Source organism: Heloderma suspectum, chromosome 6 (genome assembly GCF_057233095.1).
Source record: "Heloderma suspectum isolate Gila_16-S chromosome 6, 16-S_ref, whole genome shotgun sequence".
Lineage (NCBI taxonomy): Eukaryota > Metazoa > Chordata > Lepidosauria > Squamata > Helodermatidae > Heloderma > Heloderma suspectum.
The window spans coordinates 127,874,408-127,895,582 of NC_139463.1; the positions used below are offsets into that span (position 1 = coordinate 127,874,408).

At 49.2% G+C, this 21,175-nt stretch overlaps 1 protein-coding gene across 6 annotated transcripts; it reads left to right on the forward strand.

Moving 5' to 3' along the window:
* Positions 1-174: 174 nt before the first annotated feature.
* CHRNB1 (cholinergic receptor nicotinic beta 1 subunit) lies at positions 175-19,565 on the forward strand. Of its 6 annotated transcripts, none has more exons than XR_014783999.1 (12): positions 175-255; positions 772-911; positions 3,465-3,509; positions 4,539-4,648; positions 5,215-5,323; positions 12,865-13,012; positions 13,498-13,689; positions 14,917-15,140; positions 16,178-16,347; positions 16,830-16,977; positions 17,777-18,877; positions 19,006-19,565. XR_014783999.1 is itself a non-coding variant. In XM_084806742.1 (11 exons), exons 1-11 carry the CDS (start codon positions 204-206, stop codon positions 17,915-17,917), a joined length of 1,479 nt encoding a protein of 492 aa, XP_084662868.1. In that variant the 5' UTR covers positions 175-203; the 3' UTR covers positions 17,918-19,565. The 6 variants fall into 6 exon arrangements, 4 of the variants coding, with proteins under 4 accessions (XP_084662868.1, XP_084662870.1, XP_084662869.1 ...); XR_014784000.1 differs by having other exon boundaries at positions 4,542-4,648; XM_084806742.1 differs by having other exon boundaries at positions 17,777-19,565.
* Positions 19,566-21,175: the final 1,610 nt, after the last annotated feature.

Here is a 21,175-nt window from a genome sequence, read left to right on the forward strand (position 1 = left end):
TCCCCCGACGCGGCGCCTTCCGAGGCAGGAACTCTATCCAGTTCCCCGGACAAACCCGGCGCCCGCTCCGGGCACCCGCTGACTGGCGGGCGCTGGTCCCAACGAGAAGCCCCGCCTGGCGTCGGGAAGCGGGGCGGGGCGGGGCGGGAGGGGGCCGCACGCGTCCCTCCGGGCGGTCCCCGAGTGCGTAGACCGCCGCGAGCATGGCCGGCGGAGCGGCGCTGCGGGGGCTCCTGGCGGCTCTCTCCGCTGCGGGTGAGCCTGGCGTGCGTCCTCCGCGCTTCTGCTCTTCGAAGGGCGCCCGCGGGCGGGGGCGGGGGCGCGGAGGGCCGGCGGGATGGCGGCTCCCACGCTTGGGGCCGAGCGGGGCTTCCGGGCGCGCCGCTTCCCCCTGGGTGCGCGTTCCGCCCCGGCTGCTGAGACCCGTCTGGGCCCCTTGGGCGGGTGCCTGGCGAGTCGGGCAGGTTCTGCTTGGGGTGGGTGGCTTTGAATTCCTCTCTGGGGTATTTCTCCAGGAACCGTATTATGCTCTATGAGCCTTCCCCAGCCAGGTGCCCCCAGATGTGTTGGATGGCAACTCCTGTCCTCTGGCCATGCTGACTGGGGAAGACGGAAGCTGTGCTCCTACACATCTGGGGGCCCCGGTTGGGGAAGGCTGCTCTGCACATGGATGAAAAGCGTGGGCATTCGAAGGTGGCCCATGCCCCGTCCCCAAATGCAAATGCAAGAAATAACTCGCCTGCCCCACAACCTATTCCCCCCGCACTGCAGCCGTGAGCTCCTCAGAAGTTGAGGGCCGCCTGATGGAGAAGCTCTCCCAGCATTACTCAAAGACTGTCCTCCCAGTCCGCCGCATCGCCGACAAAGTCCCCGTACGGATTGGCATGTCTCTCTCGCAGCTCATCAGCCTGGTAAGTTCAGCCGGCGGCTTGCGGTGCAGGGCCAGGAGCCCCCAGCAGGGGGAGAGGCGTGGCAGTGCAACAGCCCATCCAAGCCCTGCTGCTTGTGCGTTGCCTGCAGAGGGCAGCAGAGTTTCCCTTTCCTCTTGGTGAAGTACCACCAGGCGACTGCAGAGGGCAACACTGGAGAGTCGCGCTCCTTAGCATGGAGCCACTCTGCGATACAGAGGAATTCTTGGCGTTGTGGGATGAGGCGGGAGTGTGGCGAGAGTCTGACCTGATTTGCACGTAACAACAACCCTGAGCACCAGTTGCTGTTTGGATCTGTTTGAATCGTGGGTTGTTGTTACATGCGAATACTGCACTATGGTTTAGCTATGGGTTGTTAACCACACACAATCCAGGAAGGGAGTCCATGGTTTGTTGTTGGGTTGTGAATTCTGGGTTGTTTGTTGCTTGTATTGTTTTAATGTTTTTATCGCTTTTAATATTTTAACTGTTTTTATGTATTTTATTGCTGTAAGCTGCCTTGGGAGGGCTTCTGTCCTGGAAGGTGGCCAAGAAATGTTTTAAATAAATAAAAATAGATAAATATTGTTTGTGGTTAACAGCCTATAGTTAAACCATGTTCACACACAATGATAATCCACAATTCAACAACAACCCATTCTCAGCCCATACTCTGCGTTGTCGTTGTGTGCAAATCAGGTCTCTGTCTGTTTTCGAAAGCAGTGGGTGCAGCCCAAGTTTTATTTCGCTCTAAACAGAACCCATCTGGACTTTAGCTTTTGGACATTCTGAGCTTGGGTATGGAAATAGTTAAAGACAGCAGCAACAGCTGAAGTTGCTGGCTATTAATAACCAAATTATCCAGAAGGACTGAGACAAGGGCAAACGGGTCCTTCTGTCCCTCTCAGTGGCAAACCTCCCATCCTCGGCTGTAGCAATCCATTTTGTTTGCAATATTTTTCCCCAGCTGCCGCAAGAATACACACACACACACACAATTTCTCCAAGCATTTGCTGTGCAAGGGGTTGTACAAAACCTAAAAGTGCCACCATCTCTGCCACCGGAGGGCTTACAATTGATAAAAAACAAACACACACACCCCATCCCCCCTGAGTGCTATAGCTGTGTTAAGGCTGACACCCTGTGCATACTTACCTGGGAGTAAGTCCCACTGAACTTGTTGTTTAAGAATGTATAAACCATGTCTTCATCAGAAAATGGCTTTCAGGGTGGTGTACATAAAAACAATACAATATTAAAATATAAACCAATAAAAATACAGTAAAATGGAGAGGAATAAAACAATATATCTAGCTGAAAAAGAGAAACACAAAAATGTCTGGGCAAAGGAAAAGGATTTAATCTGGTGAAGAGAAGAATACGATGTCAGCGCGAGGCATACCTCTCTCAGGAGCACATTCCGAAATTGGGCTGCCACCACAGAATAGGCGCTCTCTTTCATCCATGGCTGCCTTTACACTGAAGAAAACCCCCGCAGTCCTCTGGTTCTGGAGACTTTCCGTGTTTATGATTGCTGAGAGGGGAAGCTTTTAATTTTTAAGCTTAAATAGAACTCAGTGAAACAGCACCATCTAGTGGCTGTTTTAATCACGGAACAATCCAAGTTTTAAAAAAGGGTTCATTAGTTACAGATCTTTTTGAGACCTGGAAATACCTCTGAATGTGCCCTGGAGGTTAACAACGTCATGAAAAGGACTTGCAAACTTCCGTGAGCGAGCAATCTCAATAGCAGGATAAAAGCTCCATGTGAAGTGCAGGACACGGAATCATGGGCTCAAGTGACAGGAAGCCAGATTCCAGCTGAACATCAGGAAAAACTTCCTGACTGTTAGAGCAATACGACAATGGAACCCATGACCTAGGGAGGCGGTGGGCTCTCCCACACTGGAGGCGTTCAAGACGAGGCTGGACAGCCATCTGTCAGGGATGCTCTGACTTGGATTCCTGCATTGAGCAGGGGGTTGGACTTGATGGCCTTGTAGGCCCCTTCCCACCCTACTGGTCTATGATTCTATGATTCTAAGGAGCCTCATGCGTGAATGTACTTCTGTAGCTGGAATATAGAGATATGCAAAGGGTTGTGCAGTTTGTCTGTTTGCTGAGACAAGAGGAGTCTTGTGGCACCTTATTTTATTTTATGTATTCAAAATATTTTTAAACCTCCTTTCAAGGTGAAGCTTCCTCAAGGCATTTTAAACAATAAAATATAAAACGCAACTATCTGAAATGGTAGGATAAGGCATTTTAAAATAAGAACAGTAAAAATTATAAAAGAAAAATGGGCATCCATCCATTTAAAAGCACACTGGAACATCCAGGTCTTTACGGCCCATTTAAAAACTAACCATTTAATGTTATTAAATAAAAAGAAAACTGTGACTGTTTGGCTAGAAGTGGGGAGATGCCCGTTTGAATTCCTGCTGAGCCTTGGGTCTGTATCCTGCTGTCTGTCTCGGCCTAACCCAAACGTGACTGTTACCCCACTAGAAACTTACAGCCAGTTGTTTTCTTTGGCCTGTTTTCTTCTTTTTTAGAATGAAAAAGATGAAGAACTGACTACAAAAGTCTATATGTATCTGGTGAGTAAACAAAAAAAAATCACAATACTTTTTAGTTGGTTTGTCTCTCAGACTGTTCTTTTGTCTTCCAGAATCTTCATTTTGTTAAGTCATAGTTATTTAGGGCAGAATCCTATGCATGTTTAGACAAAAAAAAAAGCGCTACAACTCGCAGCATCCCCCAGCCAGCCTGGCTAGCTGAGCGATGCTGGGAGTTGTAGGACATTTTTCTGTCTAAACATGCATAGGATTGTGCCCTTCTTGTATTTATTTACTATGTACTTATTAAAATCTTTATATACATTCTCCCAATCGTTCAAAAATGTTCGTAACAGTAACTGGGGAGGGCACACAGATAAAACAAACAACATAAAGAAAATGTTTTTTGAGAAAAAAAAGAAAGAAGTAGCTCTTGGGAAAACAAAGTCAAGGGGCTTGTTATTTCCCTCCTGAGCTTATTTTAGTCCACATGAGTGCCTTTGAGACTGTCCTAGGCTAATAAACATGGGGTGTAAGATTTTGTGAGACGATTCCCTTGGTGAGGCTCACTGTCATAATTTCTAGACCATTATGGCCTCTGCCTCAGAATACAGAATCTGTTTAAAACGCGCACAGTATTCTAGGCCTCATTGTTCTGGAGTGCCAGGAAAACCTGCACAGGGGCAGTTTTTGCTAAATGATTGGAAAATCTAGGCTGGAGTGGAGCTACAGGTATGGAGATTGACAACTTGATGGGAAGAAGGGAGGATTGATTGGAGACATGGGTTCAAATCCTACCTCTCCTGGTTTGGGTCCTTTGGAAGTGTGGCCAGGGTTGAGAAGACAGTCTCAGCCGCCATTCTGGAATCTGTTCATAGCAGTGGCTTGCCCCACAGCAATGCCATGAGGAGGGCTGAGCCAAAAATGAGCCTGTGGGGTGAAGTGGCCAATAATCAACCCAAATTAATATTTTTATGAGCCGTATCTTTTTCCTGTTCTGCTTTGTCTTCCTCTTCCTTATCGCTCCCTTGGTGCATGCACAACCACCCCCTGTCTCCCCACGGGTGCCAGGAGTGGACGGATTATCGCCTCACCTGGGACCCTGCTGAATTCGAGGGCATCACCTCCATCCGCATTTTCTCCGATATGCTGTGGCACCCGGACATCGTCCTTATGAACAAGTGAGCGGCTGTGACAACTGGGGCCTCACTGCTCTCAGAATGCAGCTGCCTCTGGGGTGGGCAAGGCAGCTTCTAGCAGGGCCCCCTTCTCATCTGCTGGTGTCATGTAACTGGAGGGGTTCTGTGTGGGGGAAGATTTATTTATAGAATGTTTATTGTGTTTCTTCTGTATTGTGCTGTACTCTTTTTATCCTGTAATCCAAGAGTGGAAATCTGGCTTTCCAGGGCTCCCCAAAAGGCCAGACCTGCCCCCATTTCCTCCTCCCACGCATTACTGATTGTTTGGTGGTTTCCTGGCCTGGGTGCATTTTTCCCTGTATTCTAAGAGGCTGAGACGCCTCTCCACCTCCTCCAGCTGAGTGCTGGGCAGGAAGAGCTCAAAGCTGAATTTTGACCGCATTTTTTGCATTTTGGCCCCACCCCTTTTGCCCCTGGCCCCACCCACCACTGGAATGCGACACCCAAAAGCTTCCCCAAAGCAGAATTTGGTCCTCAGGTTGAAAGGGCTTCGAATGACCCAGCTGCACCGCAGTCGGAAGCTAGCCGGATTTCTTCTGTCCCTCCAGCAACGACGGTGTCTTTGACATTGCTCTGGCAGTGAACATTCTCGTGAACCATGACGGGACCGTTCAGTGGCAGCCGCCAGCCATTTATCGGAGCAGCTGCAGCATCCAGGTGAGCATGTCTGGAATGGCGTGGAATGGGATGGGGCAGTGGCAATTATCCACTGTTATGCCGGGAAGGAAGAATCATCTGGAGCTGGGTATGGTATTGTAGCAAGAGGAACGTCAGAAGAGCACTGCTGGACCAGACCAAGATGGGCCCATCGACCTCACCACCCGGTTTCCTACTGTGTTCAGCCTGATTCCTCCAGGAGGGCCAGCCCTTTGTTGTTGTTCAGTCGTTCAGTCGTGTCCGACTCTTCGTGACCCCATGGACCATAGCACGCCGGGCCTTCCTGTCCTGCGCTCTCTCCCGGAGCGTGCTCAAGTTCATATTCATTGCATCCGTGATGCTATCTAGCCATCTCATCCTCTGCCGTCCCCTTCTCCTTTTGCCTTCAGTCTTTCCCAGCATCAGGGTCTTTTCCAGAGAGTTTTCTCTTCGCATTAGGTGGCCAAAATTAGGTGGCTTCAGCTTCAGTATCTGTCCTTCCAATGAGCAGTCAGGGTTGATTTCCTTTAGGATTGACTGATTTGACCTCCTTGCAGTCCAGGAGACTCGTAAGAGTCTTCTCCAGCACCACAGTTCAAAAGCATCAATTCTTCAGCGCTCAGCCTTCCTTATAGTCCAGCTCTCACAGCCATACATTACTACTGGGAAAACCACAGCTTTGATTAGGCGGACCTTTGTCGGCAAGGTGATGTCTCTGCTTCTTACTATGCTGTCTAGGTTTGCCATAGCTTTCCTCCCAAGGAGCAAGCGTCTTTTAATTTCATGGCTACAGTCACCATCTGCAGTGATCTTGGAGCCCAAGAAAATAAAATCTGTCACAGCTTCCATTTCTTCCCCTTCCATATGCCAGGAAGTGATGGGGCCAGATGCCATGATGGTAGTTTTTTTAATGTTGAGTTTCAAACCAGCTTTTGCACTCTCCTCTTTCACCCTCAACAAGAGGCTCTTGAGATCCTCTTCGCTTTCTGTCATTAGGGTGGTATCGTCTGCTTATCGGAGGTTGTTGATAATTCTCCCGGCAATCTTAATTCCGACCTGTGATTCATCCAACCCAGCGTTTCTCATGATGTATTCTGCATATAAGTTAAATAAGCAGGGTGACAATATGCAGCCTTGTCGTACTTTCCCAATTTTGAACCAATCGGTTGTTCCATGTCTGGTTCTTACTGTTGCTTCTTGTCCCTCATACAGGTTTCTCAGGAGACAGGTAAGGTGGTCTGGTGCTCCCATCACTTTCAGAATTTGCCACAGTTTGTTGTGATCCACACAATCAAAGGCTTTAGCGTAGTCAATGAAGCAGAAATAGACGTTTTTCTGGAATTCTCTTGCTTTCTCCATGATCCAGCGAACATTGGCGATTTGATCTCTAGTTCCTCTGCCTCTTCGAAACCCAGCTTGTACTTCCGGTAGTTCTCGCTTCGCATACTGCTGAAGCCTAGCTTGTAGGATTTTGAGCATCACCTTGCTGGCATGTGAAATGAGCGCAATTGTGCGGTAGTTTGAACACTCTTTGGCGTTGCCCTTCTTTGGAATGGGAATGTAAACTGACCTTTTCCAGTCTTGTGGCCACTGTTGAGTGTTCCAAATTTTTTGGCATATTGAGTGCAGCACTTTAACAGCATCATCTTTTAGGATTTTAAATAGCTCATCTGGAATACTGTCATCTCCGCTAGCTTTGTTGTTAGTAATGCTTCCTAAGGCCCACTTGACTTCACTCTCGAGGATGTCCGGCTCAAGTTCAGTGACCGCACTATCATGGCTATCAGGGACATTCAGATCTTTCCTGTATAGTTCTTCCGTGTATTCTTGCCACCTCTTCTTAATCTCATCTGCTTCTGTTAGGTCCCTGCCTTCTTTGTCCTTTATCATGCCCGTCTTTGCACAAAACGTTCCCTTGAGATCTCCAATTTTCTTGAAGAGATCTCTAGTCTTTCCCATTCTATTGTTTTCTTCGATTTCTTTGCATTGTTCATTTAAGAAGGCCTTCTTGTCTCTCCTTGCTATTCTCTGGAACTCTGCATTCAGTTGGCTATATCTTCCCCTTTCTCCCTTGCTTTTCACTTCCCTTCTTTCCTCAGCTACTTGTAAAGCCTCATCAGACAGCCACTTTGCTTTCTTGCATTTCTTTTTCTTTGGGATGGATTTAGTTGCTGCCTCCTGAACAATGTTACGGACCTCTGTCCATAGTTCCTCAGGCACTCTGTCTATCAGGTCTAATCCCTGAAATCTATTCCTCACCTCCACTGTTTATTCACAAGGGATATGATTTAGGTCATACCTGAATGGTTTAGTGGTTTTCCCTACGTTCTTCAATTTAAGCCGAAATTTTGCAACAAGAAGCTCATGATCTGAGCCACAGTCAGCTCCAGGTCTTGTTTTGACTGACTGTATAGAGCTTCTCCATCTTTGGCTGCAAAGGACATAATCAATCTGGTTTCGATATTGACCATCTGGTGATGTCCATGTGTAGAGTCGTCTCTTGTGCTGTTGGAAAAGAGTGTTTGCTATGATCAGCGTGTTCTCTTGGCAAAACTCTATTAGCTTTTGTCCTGCTTCATTTTGTACACCAAGGCCATGCCTGCCTGTTATCCCGGTGATTTCTTGACTTCCTACTTTAGCATTCCAATTCCCTGGGCAAAGCGAAGCAGACGCCTCAGGCGGCAAACGCTGGGAGGCAGCAGCAAGGTGCTGGAGGAGAGGGCTGCATGCCAAGCCGCCCACCCTGTGCCCCCTAAGTCAGCTCGCTGCCTTCAGGTGTGGTGGTACATGGGGGATGCTGTGCCATCACCGCTCTTGAAGCTGGCAGTCCAGTCATCTTTTGAACATGGAATACGAGGGGGCGCCATCTTGTTCTTCGCCTCAGGCAGTGGAATATCTGGGCCAGCCTTGCTCCAGGAAGCTCACATACAGCGCCTGAAGACCAGAGCCTTCTCCTACTGTGGTTGGTGGCTTGGAGGTAGGCTGCCTCTGAACTTGGAGGCTCCGTCATTTAGCTACTGTGGCTAATGCCCATTGCTAGACCTCTCCTACTCATGGGTCCAGAGTCCAGATGCGTATATACTGCCTCCAGTATCAGAGGCCTTTGTATGCCAGTCGCTGGGGCACACTAGCCGAGGGTGCTCTTGCCGTCATTCCTGTTTGTGAGCCTCTCATTGGGGCATCTGGCTGGGCAAGGTGTGAACAGAAAGAACACTGGACTAGAGAGGTTTTTGGTCCCATCCAGCACAGCTCTTCTTATGTCTTTCTATATTCTTATGTTCTCTGAATTTGTTGACTCCTCTTTTAAGGAAAGGGGAAATCTCAAATAAATAACTGGATAATTACATGAATGTAGGCTGTGTTGACATAATATAGCTTTCCCCAACCTGGTGCCCTCCCAATGTGTTGAACTACAACTCCTATCATCCCCCAGCCATCTATGGAATTATGGGTGTTGTACTCCAACACATCGGAAGAGCACCAAATCGGGAGAGCACTTAGGGAGGGTTGGGAGTGCTGGATTCAAATTTCTGCCCCTCCATGGATTCATGGAGTGTCCTTAAGCAAGCCTCTCTCTCTCTCTCTCTCCCCCATTTGCATTATGATGATACCGATCGGCTTTATGGGGTTGTTGTGGGGGTTACTGATGAATAAAGGGTTCTGAACCGCCTGAAGGGCTGTGTAAATACATCTCTCAGGGGCAAGGAAAAGGGCTGCCTCCCTTGAGAGTGGATTTTTAAATGCACAGTTCCTTATCAATATGCTGACTGCACAGAAGGTTTCTCTGGAGAAGGCATCAACATGTTTGGGACACACAGAGAGGAAGTGTTTAATCAAGAGAACGTATTGTGTCGGTGTGGGGGTTAGTCCAAGGACCTTTCGGGGTGCTTTACAGCCCAGTCACAAAGACATTCAAGATCCCTTCCAGCTCTGTAATCCTTGACTCTTAAGATTTCTGTAAGTGGAGATTAGTCAGGGTAGATGCCTGGAGCAATGCCTCTTAAGATCACAGGACAGTTGATAGCCGGTAACATTCTGGTGATATATTTCAGTGGAAGCTTGAATGAGCCAAGAAAGCATAAGGGCCATCTTTCTTCCCTCCCCCTTCACTAGATGAGGGGAGGGCACAAAAGAGATCTGTGTGTGCAGCAGAAAGTCAGTGACTGCGTTCACACAACACGACAAGCCATCCTGGGTAACTAGCCCCAGTGGGTTGTTGTATTGTCTGAACCCAGACTGCTTTCTGCAGGGTGGCTTAATTTTTGGCAACAAGCCACCCTGACAACCCATTGCTTGTTCTAGGGGTTGTTCGACCTATGATGGGTTGATGTGTCATCCGCTCCTGGGACAGTCATTTCATCGTGGGCTGCAGCTAGTGAGCTGCTCGACAAAAGTGGCAAGACCGCTGCCGCTCTTGGCAACTGCAGCCACCCATGCCCCCTTGAGCCTCCCTTGCCAGAGACTGCTCCTCCAACAACGCCTGAATGGCAGTGGGGGGAGGGGCCTGTCACTCATTTGCCAACCCCCTTTAAAAATTGTTTTTCCAGCCCCAGAAATTTGTCTAAACGGGGATGTAATATGTTTTTAAAAACACCCAAGACGGGAAGGTCATGGCAGAGAGGTCAGACTAAATACGATCCCTGGGGAAGGAAACGGCAACCCACCCCAGTATTCTTGCCATGAAAACTAAAAGAGCCAGTGTGGTGTAGTGGTGAGAGCGTTGGACTGGGAGCCGGGAGATCCGGGTTCTAATCCCTACTCGGTCACGGAAGCTCACTGGGTGACTTTGGGCCAGTCACACACTCTCAGCCCAACCTACCTCACAGGGTTGTTGTTGTGAGGCTAAAATGGAGAGGAGGAGGATAATGTTAGCCGCCTTGGGTTCCTTGCAAGAGGAAAAAAGTTGGGATATAAATGCAATAAATAAATAAATGGATCAGTACAACCAGAGATATGTCGGTATATTTCACATGCCAGTAAGGTAATGCTCAAGATCTTGCAAGGTAGACTCCAGCAATTCATGGAACGAGAATTGCCAGATGTATAAGCTGGGTTTTGAAAAGGCAGAGGAACTAGAGACCAAATTGCCAATATCCGCTGGATAATGGAGAAAGCCAGGGAGTTTCAGAAAAACATCTATTTCTGTTTTATTGACTATTCTAAAGCCTTTGACTGTGTGGATCATAACAAATTGTGGCAAGTTCTTGGTGGTATGGGGATACCAAGTCATCTTGTCTGCCTCCTGAGGAATCTGTATAACGACCAAGTAGCAAGGGTAAGAACAGACCATGGAACAATGGACTGGTTTAAGATTGGGAAAGGAGTACGGCAGGGTTGTATACTCTCACCCTACCTATTCAACCTGTACGCAGAACACATCATGCGATGTGCTGGGCTTGATGAAGCCAAGGCTGCAGTTAAAATCACTGGAAGAAACATTAACAATCTCAGATATGCAGATGTTACCACTTTGATGGCTGAAAGTGAGGAGGAGCTGAGGAACCTCATGACGAAGGTGAAAGAAGATAGTGCAAAAGCTGGGTTGCAGTTCAACCTCAAAAAAACCAAGATTTTGGCAACCAGCTGGATTGATAACTGGCAAATAGAGGGAGAAAACATGGAGGCAGTGACAGACTTTTTCTTTCTAGGCACAAAGATTACTGCAGACGCTGACTGCAGCCAGGAAATCAGAAGACATTTACTTCTTGGGAGGACAGCAATGACAAATCTTGATAAAATAGTTAAGAGCAGAGACATCACACTGACAACAAAGGTCCGCATAGTTCAAGCAATGGTATTCCCCATAGTAACCTATGGCTGTGAGAGCTGGACCATAAGGAAGGCTGAGCGAAGGAAGATAGATGCTTTTGAACTGTGATGCTGGAGGAAAATTCTGAGAGTGCCTTGGACTGCAAGAAGATCAAACCAGTCCATACTCCAGGAAATAAAGCCAGACTGCTCACTTGAGGGAAGGATATTAAAGGCAAAACTGAAGTACTTTGGCCACATAATGAGAAGACAGGACACCCTGGAGAAGATGCTGATGCTAGGGAAAGTGGAAGGCCAAAGGAAGAGGGGCCGACCAAGGGCAAGATGGATGGATGATATTCTGGAGGTGACGGACTCGACCTTGGGGGAGCTGGGGGTGGCGACAGCCAACAAGAAGCTCTGGCGTGGGCTGGTCCATGAAGTCACAAAGAGTCAGAAGCGACTGACCGAATAAACAACAAAGCCTTTTGGTGCACCTTCTTCTCCCGATCTTTCCCCATTTTTCAGAGCTGTCACTGGCAAGTGTGCGCAAACCAGCCTATATGCACTCTCACCTTGTCAATTTCCTTCTATGTTCCCTACTGCACTTTCCTCCCTTTGTCAGCTGAAACTTACAAGGACATTGACAAGGCAAGGCAACAGCTATCAGACACCCCTAAGTGCGCACTTGTGTAGCTGCGAACAACAGACAAAAAAAAGAGAAGAAAATATGTTACAACACCATTTTGTGCAAATCTCTGGGGCCAAAAAAAATATGACCCCATTTTGCAAATTTCTGGAGCTTTTTTTTTAAAAGCTAGGGAATGAAAAGGGGCCACAATCAGAGCAGGGAGGGGGAGGGGATGGCAGACAAGATGAGTTGAGCCATGCAGGGCACTGGGATGCCAGCAGAGGACCGAGGGGAAAGCAGGGGAGAACAACCCATGGTGAGCCCGATAATTTGTTCCATGAACAACCCACACTGCATAGCTCATTTACAGGGTGGCTTAGCATAGTGTGCAAACCCACCAAGTCTGTGCTGGAACTGGATTTGAAAAGGAGGCAAAGAGCTGACTTGGCTCTCAGCAGGGAATCTGATGGTGCTGTGGGTTCCCCTGGGGAACCCACAGCCTAAGGACCTAGTCCAGCCCCTGGAGGGCTGGGCGCCCTTCGTGGGCTCCTCCCCAAACCCCTCCGCCTGGCCTGGAGGCTTGGGGAAGGGGCAGGGGAGAGGAATCCCTCTGTTTTTCTCCAATCAGAGATAGCCAAGGGCAGGCACTTGCAGGAGCCGGGCAGGTCCCTTTCTCCATGCAGAGAGAGGCATGGCGGTATGTGCTCTCTGCATGGAGGAAACAAAAGGGGGGAAGCTCTGATGATGTCATGGGGAGGGCAGGGCTTTGGGGAGGGACCCCGCCCCTTGACATCATCTGGCCTGCCCACTTGGTCCAGGTGGACAATCTGAGCCCTGGACCAAAAGAGGTCACCCACCCCTGCTCTCAGCATCTGGGGAGAAGGAATCTGCTGGAGCATTCATGCTGTGAACCCCCCATCTTATGCTCAGCCAAGATACACAGAGATATGTAAATAAACCCAATACTGCAGAAATGCTGCAAGTCTCTGCTGGCCTCCTTCCAAGGAAACTGGACCCTGGCGAAGCCCTGGAGCCCCTGAAATGCCTCCCCGCTCAGAGGTGGGGTGCACCCACAGGGCAGTGCTCTCAAACACATGGTGGGAAGGACGTGTCATGTAGACAGGTGCTTGGTGGGATCTGCCGTTTCCCCTGACCACTGTCTGGGTTTGGGGGGGCCTGTCAGGTGACCTACTTCCCGTTCGACTGGCAGAACTGCACAATGGTCTTCCGCTCGAGAACGTACGATGCCTCGGAGGTCACCCTTCTGCACCCGCTCAGCAAGGACGGGAAGGAGCTCAGGGAGATTGTCATCTATGAGAACACGTTCATCGGTGAGGAAATGCACGAGAGAGGGCTGTGTTAGCACACCCTCATGTATGTACACGTGAAAGCACTGTCCGTGCTGCTCTCTTTCTTTCATGGGACTTAGTTCAGCTTTCCCCAGGCTACTTTAACTGATTGGTGCCAGGGTTCACCAAGGCTCACCCCAGCACCTCTTCCTAGTCCCAGGGCCAGCCTGATCAAAGACCTCACACGTATACCAGGGTGCGCGCTCCGCCTTCCCCTTCCCTGCATGTTTCTAGTATTAAATTCAGGGTCTTCATCTCCGACGGTTCCCCTTCCATCTCACGCATCCCCAAGCCGCATCCGAAGTGTTGGGTTCTTTCTACATGCCGCCTCTGTGGATTCTTCCTGAGACAACAAAATGGCGGTTGGGCAGCCAAGTTGGAAGACTCATCGACATGATGAGAGGACAGGACTGGTGGTTGGGTGGAGGGCCTTTCCTCATGCTTCTCTCTCTCCTTTCTTTCGGTAGACAACGGCCAGTGGGAGATCTGGCACAAGTCGTCCCGGAAGAACACCCTCCCCCAAGACCCACTGTACGAGGACATCGCCTTCTACCTCATCATCCGCCGCAAGCCCCTTTTCTACCTCGTCAACGTGATCATCCCTTGCATCCTGATCACAATCCTTGCCATTTTTGTCTTCTATCTGCCACCTGATGCTGGTGGGTGCCCCAAACCAGCCCCTGCCTCAAGACTCTTATGGCCCATGGGGGTTGCCCCTCCTTCGAAAGTTTTTTGTCTTTTTAAACAGACTTTATTATTTCCCTTGGAGTGCCACGCAAACCTGCCAGCGTCTTGGCAAAACGCACGTCACCCCATCCTTCCAAAATCTGCCTCCGGCTCACAGAGCCACCCACACCTCTTGATAACACATTGATCTGTTACCACCATCCTCAGAAAGTCTCAGGGACTTTGTCCCGTTTAGCGGTGTGCCCAGAATGGGATCATATGGTACAGCACCCTTCCCCAGCCTGACACCCTCTAGATGTGTCTGACTACAACTCCCATCATCTAGAGTTGGGATAGAAATGATGGGAGTTCTAGTCTGATACATCTGGAGGGCACTCAGCTGGGGAAAGTGGCTAGTATAGGGTTATTGCTTAGGTGTTAAAGGAAAGCAGAGCGCTTTGGCTCTTGGGCAGTATAGAAATGGAATACATACATACATACATACATAAAGCAGCTTTATCCCATAAGGCCAGTCATGAGGTGCTGCTGCCTTTCTAATTCACCTTGCTGAGCTGTGGACTTTTTGTTTTGATAATTTTATTCTTTGATTAGGGTTTGAAGGTTTGTAGGCTGCTTTCAGTGCTGTCTGTGAAAATGTGCTTAGCAGGTTGGTAGGTTGGTCAGTAGATGAGAGGAAAGGAGACAGATGGTGGGAGAAAGGAAGAGATGTAATGCAATTTTAATTTAATTTAAAAGATTTGTAAGATGCCTTTTAGGGTAACCCCCACACCCCAGAAGTGGCATACAGCAAAACGTAAAACTACAAAACATAATCAAACAATGAGAATAATAATAAAAGATTTATCAAAGCAAAGAAAGAGTGATAGACAGAAAGTTAGGGTGCAATCCTATGCATGTTTAGACCCAAAAAAAGTCCTACCACTCTCAGTGTGTCTGGCTGAGGGATGCTGGGAGTTGTAGGACCTTTTCCGGTCTAAACACGCCTAGGCTTGCACCCTTAGTTTCTGAACTTGACATCCTCTCATTGATTTCAATGGGCCTTAAATGCAAATGATTTTCTCTGCCTGCTATCTCGGAAAGGACAGGCAGCTTTCCTGCCCTCTTCGGTGCTTGACCTGCTGTGTCAGGCCTTGAGTTCCGATCAGCAGGTAGGGAAGGAGCCTGTACTGAGCTGGTCTCCGTTCTCCCCCCACCCCCAGGCGAGAAAATGGGGCTCTCCATCTTCGCCCTTCTCACCCTCACCGTCTTCCTGCTCCTGCTGGCCAGCAAGGTGCCGCAGACCTCCTTGGCAGTGCCCGTCATTGTCAAGTACCTCATGTTCACCATGATCCTGGTCACCTTCTCCGTCATCCTCAGCGTGGTGGACCTCAACCTGCACCATCGCTCGCCCAATACCCACGAAATGCCCTTCTGGGTGAGGCAGGTATGGCTTTGCCCTCTAGGGGGCACCGGGTCTGGGACCAGCTGCGTCCAAGGGAGCAGAGGAACATCAGAAGCCAGGTCAGACCTGGCTTGGTCCATCTCAACCAGCACTGTCGGCACTGACTGGCAGCAACGGCTCTCCAGGGTTTCAGGCAGGATTCTTTCTCAGCCCTACTTGGAGAATCCAGGAATTGAACCAGGGACTTTCTGCCTGGAAAGCAGGGGCTCCGTCAGTGAGCCACGGCCCTTCACTATAAATGGGGGAAGTGGGCAGGATTGGGGATGGGGGCGGGACAATTCGGAAGCCATCTCCTTTCTGTATGTTTCAGGAGCTGTGGCTGTGAATCCTCCCTGCCCCCGGTCCTTCTCTTTCCACTCATGGTAGGAAGTTTGAGGCTACTGTTGCAGGCCCACCAGGCCACATCCATGGGGCATATTTAAACCGGTTTGGAACTGCTGCAATTCTCATGGATATGGCTGCCCCGCCCGCCCCGGTTTTGTTTACAAATTGTCCATTTGAGAAAGAGTGTTAAGAAGGAAGGCAACGAGCAATGCAAAACCAGCTCAACATCGCAGATTTCCTGAAAATACCAGATTCCTTCTCATGAGCCTCTTTTTATGAGTTCCAGGCCTCATTTCTGTGAGTGACTTCCAAGAGAATCTTGTGCATTCCCAGTGCCTCCACGTGACCCTCTGTAGTTCTCTGCCTCCAAGTCAATGATGGGTGTGACATTCCAAGAGGCTGGAGGGATTCCCATCCATTAAGGACCCTTAAGGCACAATCCTACGCATGGTTAGACAGAAAAAAAGTCCTACATCTCACAGCATTCCCCAGCCAGCCATATCTAAAGATGCATAGGACTGTTCTCTTAAGCTCTTTTGACTACCCTCAGGTGCCAGGCTATGTAAAACCCTAACCATCAGGACCACCATACTCATAACAATATGTTCTGCCTTCCAAGGGTCTCTCAAACAAATGTTTAGGAAAAATGTATACAAACGTCTTCTCTTCCCTGCACTCACTCTCTCTCTCTCTAGATTTTTATCCACAAGCTCCCTCGGTATTTGGGCCTGCGGCGTCCAAAGCCAGAACCCACCCTTAAACCCATCCCCCTGCATCTGAAACAGGAACTCACCATGAAAAGCAACCGCCGTACGGATGAATATTTCATCCGTACCCCTGCTTGTGACTTCCCCAAACCCAACAGGTGAGTGCCTGACTTAATATTGGATGCTTTGGCACAGGAAATGGATGAGGAAGGAGAGAAGGGAGGGGTCCAAAAGTCCACTGACCAGATCCAGACACAAAATGGTGGCCCATGGGATGGAGCCATTTATGAAATTACAATGCCAGTGAGATTTGTTCATGTGACAATAAGCCAATTGCGAGTGCTGTAAAGCCAACTGAGAGGACAAACAAAGCAAATTGAGAGTAAGGCTAATCCTTCTGGGATCATCAGCATTACCTTCTCACTGAGTGGGCAAATATTTTTGCCACCTTTTGGAGCAAAATGAGAAATAAAATAATTTTATTTTGCTGCAGATAATTTTAGCAAAACGAGGAAAAAACCCCATCCTATTTACTGGTCTTTAACAGCCTCTCTAAATCATGGGATTGGCCCAGGTCTCTACCTCGTGTGTGGTGCTTGTTCTATCAATGATTGACCCCATCGTATCCCACCCTTTCAAGGTTTCACCTGGAGATGTTCCCCACGGATATGAAAAAATTCATTGATGGCCCCAGTCACTGTATTGCCCTCCCTCCAGAGATGAAATCTGCCATGGATGCCATCATGTACATAGCTGAGCAACTGCAGGAGCAGGACGACTATGACGCGGTGAGTTGCTGGGGAGGGAAAGGCGGTTGCCTGCCACCTCGGTGGACTTCTTGCCTGACTGGTGGTCACGACCCTGGTCTATGCAAGTGAACAAGGAACAACGGGAGAGTGTTGGCTATAGAAATATAATGTAATAAATAGAAATGGGCAGAAATGTAATAAATAAATACATAAAGTTGCATGCAGGCAGTGCCGGCTGCGGGTTTCGGCGGCCCTCGGGGAGTCTGCTTTCTCACTGCCGTGGGCGCCGGCTGGGCTGGCTCTGACTCCTCGTTCTCCTCCTCACCTCCGCTGGCCTGCTTGACTGCCAGAGAGCAAGTCCGCAGATGCGACTGCTGCGCCCCTTCTCCCCCCCTCCCCTATTGCCGGGGGAGAGGCAGGTGAACAGGCAAGTTGCAGTCGGGAAGAGGAGGAGAAGGAGCAACTCCAGGGGGCTCTTGTCAGTGGGCCCCTGCTGGGGTGTGGGCCCTCGGCCAGTGCCCACCCATGCCTACCCTTGACGCCGGTCCTGCATGCAGGGCTAGTCTTTCAAAGAAGCAAATGGGTTCTCGGGCGTTGTTAGGGTTAGGGGTCTCTTACCTCGTTCATTTACATGGGGTCTGTGCAGGAGACCTGCCTAGCAGAATTGTGGCTCCTGTTTATTGGTGTAAGGGAGGCGCCATTTGGACCTCAACTGTGATCTGGGCCTCGGGGGCAGGCCGGGCCAGGCCTGTCCTCTTTCCCACCCTGAGCCAGAGGATCTTTTAATTGCCTCTCTCTCCCTCACAAATGCTTCCTTCCCTTTTCCCAACTCTTCCAGCTGAAAGAGGACTGGGAATACGTGGCCATTGTGGTGGATCGCCTTTTCTTCTGGACCTTCATCATCTTCACCATGGTTGGCACCGTCAGCATCTTTTTGGACGCCATGTACAACCTGCCCCCTGACCAGCCCTTCCCATGAACTCTTGGTTCCCTCTCTACACTGAAGGATGCTCCCCACAACAAAGGCTTGCCACAGGTGACATTCCATCTGCAGAAGAACAAAACACCAAGAACGTGGTCATCATGTCTGCATCAGCCTCCACCCAGAACCACATCTTTATAACCCAGTCAGATGCGTGTTTACTGGGAAGCAAGTCCTGTTGCATTTCACGAGGCTGGCTTCCAAGTTGTGTGTATAGGACTGTACCCTTTGAATCAGTGGTTTACTCCAAATTTTAATCCAGGTTATAAAAGAATGGTGTGGACATAGAATGTTCCACTGTTAGGAGGAGTTGCCCTCAGGATTCAGCTGAGTTCCTATTAGTATTCTCCACTGTGTATGCCCCTAGTACAAAACCAGTATGTTCAGCAATGGTTCCAAACCGTAATCAATTATGTTTTCATCAGTAATTACATAAATTAGCAACCATGTGACCCCAGCCTTATTTTAATGGACTTAGGTTCTACCTATGCCAATTGCAATGTGAAACTGTCCAACTGGGTCCAGTAAGTATACCTCTGAGTTATTCCAGGGTACAGCTGCTAAGGGATGTGCCTGGTGTGCTCGTCCAACAAAGTGGCTGGAATGCAGGAATCAACACCGCTTGCTCAAGAGGTGCTCGCGGCTTGTCCCAGAATGGGGTGGAATCGTCTTAAACAGCAGCAGGGGAATGGGTGAGGACTTAGCTAGACAGCTGCTCCCCTGAGAGGCTCAGTGGTGTAACAAAGGGAGAACAAGAGCAGCTGGTTTTATAGAATTACTCCTGGGGTTTGCACCAGGAGGCTAAAGGAGGGAAGTGGCACCATTTTCACCACAGTGGTTACTCCTGCCAACGCAGAGTAGACTCAGTACTGTTTAGCTCCTTAAAAGTGTTACCAGAGGTGCTGCTGAAGAGAAAGAAACATCTGCACAACTCAATCTACTTAGGCAAGACACAGGGCATGGGGGTGTCCAGCAGCCTTCCCCAGCCTGGTGCCCTCCAGATGTCTTGGACTACAACTCCCATCCCTTGCGGATTGGCCATGGGAATGCTGGGAGTTGCAGTCCAACATATCTGGAGGCACCAGGTTGGGGAAGGTTGGCTGATGGCATGCCAACCTGAGCATATCCCCCTGAGCCCATGGGCCTGACTTCTGAGCGGACATGTATAGGGCTGCGCTGTGAAGAGTAGGAAAAGCACATAGTGGGTTCGATCCAGGCTTTGTTTAGACCTATTGAAACCAGTGGGACATAAGTTAGTCCTGACTAAAGTGAGCCCCATTGATTTCAGTGGGTCTGTTCTAAGTACAACTGTGTCTGGATTCACCCCAATGGGATTCCGTCCATCAGTCCGTCAATTTAATTTCGCCAATGACACATTCTTTCAGAGGCCAACAACTTGCGTACAAAATTAGGCTTCTCTGCTTTTTCTATGATCCGCCCATCTATGCTGGCTTCCGCAGAAACCCTCCTTCTGAAATTGCCTTCTTTCGCACAGTGATGTCTGACAGAGAATCCAGTCAAGGCCATTGTCAGGTCATTTTATCTTCCTCCCATGTGTGTGTGTGTGTGTGTGTGTGTGTGTTTTAATATTTGGTTTGCGGTGACTTTGTTTTTTCCACAATAAAATACAGTTGCAGCACCAGCATGTCCAGTGTAGATGTTAAAATACGACCAGAGCTTTAAATCAGCCTTCCCCAAGCTGGTGCCTTCCAGATACCTTGGACTACAACTCCCATAAGCCTCAGCCAGTATGGCCATTGTATGAGGAGAGTTGTCATCCAACATACCTCATAGGCACCAGCTTGGGGAAGGCTGCTTAAATAAAAACTTCCTGTTTGCTGGTTCTGCCCATTTTATTGCTTCCTGGTCAGCACCATTAGGGGATTAGTGATGAATTGCCCCTTAATTTCCCCTCCATTCATGAGCTTCTATTCCCTGCTTTGGGTGGGGGGAAGAGTTAATTACTGGTTGCCTTGAATTTCCTTGAAACGGGGCCACGGTGGCTTAGTGGTTAAGACGCTGAACTGCAGACTGGAAGGTCGGCAGATCAGCAGTTCGAGACCCGAGTGCCGCGTGACAGAGTGAGCTCCTGTCTTCAGTCCCAGCTTCTGCCAACCTAGCAGTTCGAAAGCAAGAAATTGCAAGTAGATAAATAGGTACCGCCTCGGCGGGAAAGGTGACAGCGTTCCGTGGTGTCACCTTTGTGTCATGTGGTGTTCAGTCATGCCGGCCACATGACCACGGAAGCGTCTTCAGACAGCGCTGGCTCTTCGGCTTAGAAACGGGGATGAGCACCGCACCCTAGAGTCGAACACGACTGGTTGGGGACACCTTTTACCTTTGAATTTCCCCCACACTTTTATTTCTTTCATAGCGAAACGGCTCTAGAAAAGAAATAGGAGGGGGGAAAGTCTATCATTTGGGTGCGGGGGTGGGGGTTGGGGATTCACCACTAATCCCACTGCCATTCTTAACAGGAAGCACTGAGGTTTTCCTGAACGGGACTTATGCAAATGCCTACTGGGCTGGAAAAAAGTACAATTTTTTTTTGTATTTGGGGAAAACGGGATAGGCGGGGGGGAAATGGCAGGAGATGCCCTGGAGGTTGACAGCGTCATCTCAAGGGCGTGCAAACATCCGTGAGTGAGCCATCTGAATAGCAGGCAGGATAAAGGCTCCGTGTGATAGCAGGATAAAGGCTCCGTGTGAAGAAGCCCCAGGTCAAGGCAATGGGGGCATTTCCCTTTTACTGTGATCACCTCTGACCAGAGGCTTCCCCAAGCTGGCACTCTCCAGATTTGTTGAACTACAACTCCCATCATCCCACAGGAACTTCAGAAGCTGCCTTACGCTGCCTTTACCCTAAAGAAAACCCCTGCAGTCCTCCCATTCTGGAGCCTTTCCACGTTTATTGCGGGCTCCCAGACTGACCATGTGATTGCCGAGGGAGGAAGCTTTTAATTTTCAAGGTTCCATAGAACACAATGAAACCTCTAGTGGCCATTTTAATAGCATAACAATCCAACTTTAAAAAATGGTTCATTAGCTCCAGATCTTTTTGGAGTGAAATAACCAGGAAATACCTCTGCATGTGCCCTGGAGGTTGACGGCGTCATCTCAAGGGCGTGCAAACTTCCGTGAGCGAGCCATCTTAGTAGCAGGAAAGAAGCTCCGTGTGAAGGAGCCCTTATGCTGAGCCAGACACTCGCTCCATCTAGCCCAGTATTGTTGGCAAAGACTAGCAGCTCTCCACGG

Excerpts from the sequence above, each read along its gene's own strand:
- CHRNB1 (XM_084806742.1), top strand. The coding sequence starts at position 204 with ATGGCCGGCGGAGCGGCGCTGCGGGGGCTCCTGGCGGCTCTCTCCGCT. Across the intron at positions 3,510-4,538 it reads CAAAAGTCTATATGTATCTG|GAGTGGACGGATTATCGCCT; the intron begins GTGAGTAAACAA and ends CACGGGTGCCAG. Across the intron at positions 16,978-17,776 it reads AGCAGGACGACTATGACGCG|CTGAAAGAGGACTGGGAATA; the intron begins GTGAGTTGCTGG and ends CAACTCTTCCAG.